Source organism: Antedon mediterranea, chromosome 7, assembly GCF_964355755.1.
Source record: "Antedon mediterranea chromosome 7, ecAntMedi1.1, whole genome shotgun sequence".
In the NCBI taxonomy this organism is placed as follows: Eukaryota; Metazoa; Echinodermata; class Crinoidea; order Comatulida; family Antedonidae; genus Antedon; species Antedon mediterranea.
The window spans coordinates 1469401-1478043 of NC_092676.1; the positions used below are offsets into that span (position 1 = coordinate 1469401).

The window sequence follows — 8643 nt, forward strand, 5'->3', positions numbered from 1 at the left end:
CATGTGTTGAGGGCGATATCACAACAAAATTACGTCGTTTGCACGTCCACACGTTTGTTATGTTTTTCGAAAATAAATAAATAAATGTTACCTTAAATAAATATTACAATTTTGTATTTCAAGCTTGTGTTGAGATCCTGTGTTGTTTAATTGTAAAAATATAAACTCATAAACGTATTAGAGTAAGTAATAATAATTGGTAGCTCTTGTAAAAGATGACAACTTTTATAGGCCTAGCCTAGGCTAGGCCTTCCTTGATTTGTGAATTCCGACGAGCCAACAAACGAACAGAGAGGGGCACCGACTGCGGTCTGGTGGTGGTGGTGGCAGGAGGAGGATGCATTGTTGTATATCATGGCCTAGCCCTATAGTATGTAAATCCACTAACCAACTACAGTAATAGATTAGTGCTTTTAAGTAGGCTATTAAATCTTTAAATATATACATTCACTTTTTTTTCACCTGGACTGGAGTTCTGAGTTAGTTTTGTCATATATTTGATTGATATAGACCTAATTATAATTCTACTTATTTTATAAAATAATGAAAATAAACGTTTTCTTATTTACAGATACATCAGACACCAGATATGTAAATTTCATAGTTTAATATATAATTTTTTAAGTTTTTGACAACTAAAGATATTGTTAGCATGGCACTGGAAGAAGACTGCGTAAAACAAGAAGTCACAGACTTAAAATCCACCGAACCAGATAAAAATACAGACACTGCTCAACAAGAGGAGGTTGATGGTAGTGAACAGAAAGAATTAATAACAGAAAATAAAGATAATGATGTCCCTGTACCAGATGATAAAAGTGATAAACAAATAAACGATGACAAAGAAACAGTTAAGAATACTGAAGAAGATGAAAAGATGGATGTTACTGAAGAGAAGGGTGAAGTACAGGAAGAAAATAAAGAAGAAATAAAAGAAGAAGAAAAGAAACAAGAATCGGAGGATTGGATGATAGAATCAAGTGAAGATGAGTCTGAAGGAAAAGAGGGTGATATAAAAAGGAGGAAAAGATTATGGGAACCACCTGTAGATGTGATTGTTAAACTCTATGAAGAGTTGGACAAAAGGGGTGTTCTGGAACTGAACTGGAAATGTCCTGGTAGAAAAGATCTAGAGCAAGAACGAAGGGAGAAAGAAAAAGCTGTTGAAATAGTGACAGAAGAAGTTGTGGTTCCAGAAGAAAAGTATGCATTATTTTGTCCTATTTGTTTGCAAAATTCAAAATATTAAATACTTGTGTATAACATTGTTTTGATATAATAATTTATATTGTTTTACTAAATACACCAGTATTTTTATTGATTTTAGCTATAGATATATCTATCTACACTACCACATTTTATGTGAATATATATTAATTTTCTGTTAAATTTTGTTCTTTATGCAGAGAAGAGGAACCAACTGCTTTTGATGACTTTGAGGAAGAGACCACGCTAGTGAAGATAACTCCTCGTAGAAATACAGGTACGTAAGATGTCTCCGCGATCTCGTTCGCGAATCTCCACTTGCTCCATTCATCCATCAACAAGGCATTATGGTTATTGTTCTTTTACTTGACCTTTGTCCGGAATGTTTACCAACATTTAAAACAAGATGTTTTGATGTGTCCTGTACTACCTGGGGTGTAATGTAATGGACTAGTACACATACCTTTGTTTTGCTTTAAATTGCATTTTTTCCAGAAATTTTTTTTTTATCCAGTTTTTTAAACTATTATTTTATATATGTGACATTAAAATGTAATATTCAAAAAATTAAACAAACATTTTTTTAGGGGGACAATATATCTTTAATGATAATATAAAAAAAAATATAATAATTTTTTTGAAAACAGGTGACAAAGCACAAGGAAGTGGGCGGAAGCGGACAGCAAAGATGGAGAGCATTCTAGGTAATATGATGCGACATCAGAAGATTGATGAAGATATGGAAAAGGGAAAGACTGATACTGAAATTGATCCAATGCCAAAATCTGATATAACTCCACGTCGTCTTGGCAAGATTCATATAAGGAACAATATTGACAGTTGATGTTTATTTGTTGCTAAAGTCTGGTTCCCACTACGCAATGCAACACACGTATTGATGCAAAGTGCTGTATTGCATAATCACAAGTGGAATACGACAACGCAAGTTTGATTTCATGCAGCAGGGGTAAAACACAATTATTGGAAGGGCATTTTCTTACGTTGTGTAGGTTGTGTAACATTGCGTCACTAGTGGGGACCAAGCATAAAACAATTTGAATTATCTGCTGAATTTTAAAGCTTCAGTTGATCAACAAACAATAAAGTTTATGGGTTATGGACAGTAAACTGAGCCATATTTTGTAAATATGAATATGGCCATGGTGACCCTTCAAAATAGCTAAGAAGAGGAGGGAGGAGGGATAAATTAGCGTAATACCAATTTTGTTTAACTGTCATTTATGTATATTATATTTATACCTGAAGCAAGAAAGAAAATGTGAGTAAAAAGTGGCGAACACATTTGAAGTCCAAATAGTTACAAAGTCTCCTGATGTATGTGTTTTTATGATAGGAAATATGCCACTAAGTTGTTATCATTCCTAATAAGGATGATTTAATAAATATTGACATTTGTAATAATTATTTTCTTCTCATTATTTTATCATTTTATGAGATAATTAGTAAATTTATAGTACAGTATACAGCACTAATTTATAGTACAGTATACAGCACTAATTTATAGTACAGAATACAGCACTAATTTATAGTACAGTATACAGCACTAATTTATAGTACAGTATACAGCACTAATTTATAGTACAGTATACAGCACTAATTTATAGTACAGTATACAGCACTAATTTATAGTACAGTATACAGCACTAATTTATAGTACAGTATACAGCACTAATTTATAGTACAGTATACAGCACTAATTTATAGTACAGAATACAGCACTAATTTATAGTACAGTATACAGCACTAATTTATAGTACAGTATACAGCACTAATTTATAGTACAGTATGCAGCACTAATTTATAGTACAGTATGCAGCACTAATTTATAGTACAGTATGCAGCACTAATTTATAGTACAGTATACAGCACTAATTTATAGTACAGTATACAGCACTAATTTATAGTACAGTATACAGCACTAATTTATAGTACAGTATACAGCACTAATTTATAGTACAGTATACAGCACTAATTTATAGTACAGTATACAGCACTAATTTATAGTACAGTATACAGCACTAATTTATAGTACAGTATACAGCACTAATTTATAGTACAGTATACAGCACTAATTTATAGTACAGTATACAGCACTAATTTATAGTACAGTATACAGCACTAATTTATAGTACAGTATACAGCACTAATTTATAGTACAGTATACAGCACTAATTTATAGTACAGTATACAGCACTAATTTATAGTACAGTATACAGCACTAATTTATAGTACAGTATACAGCACTAATTTATAGTACAGTATGCAGCACTAATTTATAGTACAGTATGCAGCACTAATTTATAGTACAGTATACAGCACTAATTTATAGTACAGTATACAGCACTAATTTATAGTACAGTATACAGCACTAATTTATAGTACAGTATACAGCACTAATTTATAGTACAGTATACAGCACTAATTTATAGTACAGAATACAGCACTAATTTATAGTACAGTATACAGCACTAATTTATAGTACAGAATACAGCACTAATTTATAGTACAGTATACAGCACTAATTTATAGTACAGAATACAGCACTAATTTATAGTACAGTATACAGCACTAATTTATAGTACAGTATACAGCACTAATTTATAGTACAGTATACAGCACTAATTTATAGTACAGTATACAGCACTAATTTATAGTACTGAGTATACAGCACTAATTTATAGTACAGTATACAGCACTAATTTATAGTACAGTATACAGCACTAATTTATAGTACAGTATACAGCACTAATTTATAGTACAGAATACAGCACTAATTTATAGTACAGTATACAGCACTAATTTATAGTACAGTATACAGCACTAATTTATAGTACAGAATACAGCACTAATTTATAGTACAGTATACAGCACTAATTTATAGTACAGTATACAGCACTAATTTATAGTACAGTATACAGCACTAATTTATAGTACAGTATACAGCACTAATTTATAGTACAGTATACAGCACTAATTTATAGTACAGAATACAGCACTAATTTATAGTACAGTATACAGCACTAATTTATAGTACAGTATACAGCACTAATTTATAGTACAGAATACAGCACTAATTTATAGTACAGTATACAGCACTAATTTATAGTACAGTATACAGCACTAATTTATAGTACAGTATACAGCACTAATTTATAGTACAGTATACAGCACTAATTTATAGTACAGTATACAGCACTAATTTATAGTACAGTATACAGCACTAATTTATAGTACAGTATACAGCACTAATTTATAGTACAGTATACAGCACTAATTTATAGTACAGTATACAGCACTAATTTATAGTACAGTATACAGCACTAATTTATAGTACAGTATACAGCACTAATTTATAGTACAGAATACAGCACTAATTTATAGTACAGTATACAGCACTAATTTATAGTACAGTATACAGCACTAATTTATAGTACAGTATACAGCACTAATTTATAGTACAGTATACAGCACTAATTTATAGTACAGAATACAGCACTAATTTATAGTACAGTATACAGCACTAATTTATAGTACAGTATACAGCACTAATTTATAGTACAGTATACAGCACTAATTTATAGTACAGTATACAGCACTAATTTATAGTACAGTATACAGCACTAATTTATAGTACAGAATACAGCACTAATTTATAGTACAGTATACAGCACTAATTTATAGTACAGTATACAGCACTAATTTATAGTACAGTATACAGCACTAATTTATAGTACAGTATACAGCACTAATTTATAGTACAGTATACAGCACTAATTTATAGTACAGTATACAGCACTAATTTATAGTACAGTATACAGCACTAATTTATAGTACAGTATACAGCACTAATTTATAGTACAGTATACAGCACTAATTTATAGTACAGTATACAGCACTAATTTATAGTACAGTATACAGCACTAATTTATAGTACAGTATACAGCACTAATTTATAGTACAGTATACAGCACTAATTTATAGTACAGTATACAGCACTAATTTATAGTACAGAATACAGCACTAATTTATAGTACAGTATACAGCACTAATTTATAGTACAGTATACAGCACTAATTTATAGTACAGTATACAGCACTAATTTATAGTACAGTATACAGCACTAATTTATAGTACAGTATACAGCACTAATTTATAGTACAGTATACAGCACTAATTTATAGTACAGTATACAGCACTAATTTATAGTACAGAATACAGCACTAATTTATAGTACAGTATACAGCACTAATTTATAGTACAGTATACAGCACTAATTTATAGTACTGAGTATACAGCACTAATTTATAGTACAGTATACAGCACTAATTTATAGTACAGTATACAGCACTAATTTATAGTACAGTATACAGCACTAATTTATAGTACAGTATACAGCACTAATTTATAGTACAGTATACAGCACTAATTTATAGTACAGTATACAGCACTAATTTATAGTACAGTATACAGCACTAATTTATAGTACAGTATACAGCACTAATTTATAGTACAGTATACAGCACTAATTTATAGTACAGTATACAGCACTAATTTATAGTACAGTATACAGCACTAATTTATAGTACAGTATACAGCACTAATTTATAGTACAGAATACAGCACTAATTTATAGTACAGTATACAGCACTAATTTATAGTACAGTATACAGCACTAATTTATAGTACAGTATACAGCACTAATTTATAGTACAGTATACAGCACTAATTTATAGTACTGAGTATACAGCACTAATTTATAGTACAGTATACAGCACTAATTTATAGTACAGTATACAGCACTAATTTATAGTACAGTATACAGCACTAATTTATAGTACAGTATACAGCACTAATTTATAGTACAGTATACAGCACTAATTTATAGTACAGTATACAGCACTAATTTATAGTACAGTATACAGCACTAATTTATAGTACAGTATACAGCACTAATTTATAGTACAGTATACAGCACTAATTTATAGTACAGTATACAGCACTAATTTATAGTACAGAATACAGCACTAATTTATAGTACAGTATACAGCACTAATTTATAGTACAGTATACAGCACTAATTTATAGTACAGTATACAGCACTAATTTATAGTACAGAATACAGCACTAATTTATAGTACTGAGTATACAGCACTAATTTATAGTACAGTATACAGCACTAATTTATAGTACAGTATACAGCACTAATTTATAGTACAGTATACAGCACTAATTTATAGTACAGAATACAGCACTAATTTATAGTACTGAGTATACAGCACTAATTTATAGTACAGTATACAGCACTAATTTATAGTACAGTATACAGCACTAATTTATAGTACAGTATACAGCACTAATTTATAGTACAGTATACAGCACTAATTTATAGTACAGTATACAGCACTAATTTATAGTACAGTATACAGCACTAATTTACAGTACAGTATACAGCACTAATTTATAGTACAGTATACAGCACTAATTTATAGTACAGTATACAGCACTAATTTATAGTACAGTATACAGCACTAATTTATAGTACAGTATACAGCACTAATTTATAGTACAGTATACAGCACTAATTTATAGTACAGTATACAGCACTAATTTATAGTACAGTATACAGCACTAATTTATAGTACAGTATACAGCACTAATTTATAGTACAGTATACAGCACTAATTTATAGTACAGTATACAGCACTAATTTATAGTACAGTATACAGCACTAATTTATAGTACAGTATACAGCACTAATTTATAGTACAGTATACAGCACTAATTTATAGTACAGTATACAGCACTAATTTATAGTACAGTATACAGCACTAATTTATAGTACAGTATACAGCACTAATTTATAGTACAGTATACAGCACTAATTTATAGTACAGTATACAGCACTAATTTATAGTACAGTATACAGCACTAATTTATAGTACAGTATACAGCACTAATTTATAGTACAGTATACAGCACTAATTTATAGTACAGTATACAGCACTAATTTATAGTACAGTATACAGCACTAATTTATAGTACAGTATACAGCACTAATTTATAGTACTGAGTATACAGCACTAATTTATAGTACAGTATACAGCACTAATTTATAGTACAGTATACAGCACTAATTTATAGTACAGTATACAGCACTAATTTATAGTACAGTATACAGCACTAATTTATAGTACAGTATACAGCACTAATTTATAGTACAGAATACAGCACTAATTTATAGTACAGTATACAGCACTAATTTATAGTACAGTATACAGCACTAATTTATAGTACAGTATACAGCACTAATTTATAGTACAGTATACAGCACTAATTTATAGTACAGTATACAGCACTAATTTATAGTACAGTATACAGCACTAATTTATAGTACTGAGTATACAGCACTAATTTATAGTACAGTATACAGCACTAATTTATAGTACAGTATACAGCACTAATTTATAGTACAGTATACAGCACTAATTTATAGTACAGTATACAGCACTAATTTATAGTACAGTATACAGCACTAATTTATAGTACTGAGTATACAGCACTAATTTATAGTACTGAGTATACAGCACTAATTTATAGTACAGTATACAGCACTAATTTATAGTACAGTATACAGCACTAATTTATAGTACAGTATACAGCACTAATTTATAGTACAGTATACAGCACTAATTTATAGTACTGAGTATACAGCACTAATTTATTTCAGTAATTTTCTGAAGCTGAAATAATGGAAAAGGAAGCCTGCCATTGGTTCTTCCAATGACGCAACCAAGTAATTTGACCAATAACAAGCCACGATCGGTGATACTGCTCAGGGATTGGTCAACTTGTGGCACGTATACATCATCAGTCCTGGTGGTTCTGTTTCGTTTCCGATTTATTCGAAAACAGTTGATCATAATATAAATCCAACAACCGGAAAACTTGTGGGACAATTCTTTTGTGATTTATTATAAACTATAAAAAGGAAAACTAAAACCAAGTCTTGTTAAAATTAACTATTGAAAATGAACGGATTACGGATGGATAAAAATAATAATATGTATGTGTATGTGATTTAATATTTGTTTGTATCTCAAATAAAATGATTGTAAATGAGAACAGAAGTTTAGGACGAAAAAACGACAATAGTTATGTTACAATATTCAGTAGTACTACTACTAGTAGACGGATATTGATATAATATTATTATTTAGACGGAAGTATGCCGCCTGATTCATAAACTAAAATTGTTGTGGTTTTCGCATTGAATACATTGTGGTGGCGCTATTTTGTTACAAATATTTTGTTTTCAAATACAATAATAGAGAGCGTTCACACGACAATGGAATGGAATGTGATCGCTGCCAATTCTCACTACCTGTGGAATTTCCCAGAAGGCATCATTAAAATGGA

The 8643-nt window shown here is 30.0% G+C and overlaps 1 protein-coding gene across 3 annotated transcripts; it reads left to right on the plus strand.

Moving 5' to 3' along the window:
* The first annotated feature begins 44 nt into the window (after positions 1-44).
* Positions 45-2614, plus strand: LOC140054451 (PAXIP1-associated glutamate-rich protein 1-like). 3 transcript variants are annotated; one of them, XM_072099435.1, is made up of 4 exons: positions 45-182; positions 572-1203; positions 1407-1483; positions 1854-2613. In XM_072099435.1, the coding sequence occupies exons 2-4, from the start codon at positions 653-655 to the stop codon at positions 2048-2050; spliced, it is 825 nt and encodes a 274-aa protein (XP_071955536.1). In that variant the 5' UTR covers positions 45-182; positions 572-652; the 3' UTR covers positions 2051-2613. The 3 variants fall into 3 exon arrangements, with proteins under 3 accessions (XP_071955536.1, XP_071955539.1, XP_071955537.1); XM_072099438.1 differs by having other exon boundaries at positions 51-182; positions 626-1203; positions 1854-2614; XM_072099436.1 differs by lacking the exon at positions 45-182 and adding an exon at positions 223-370 and having other exon boundaries at positions 1854-2614.
* Positions 2615-8643: the final 6029 nt, after the last annotated feature.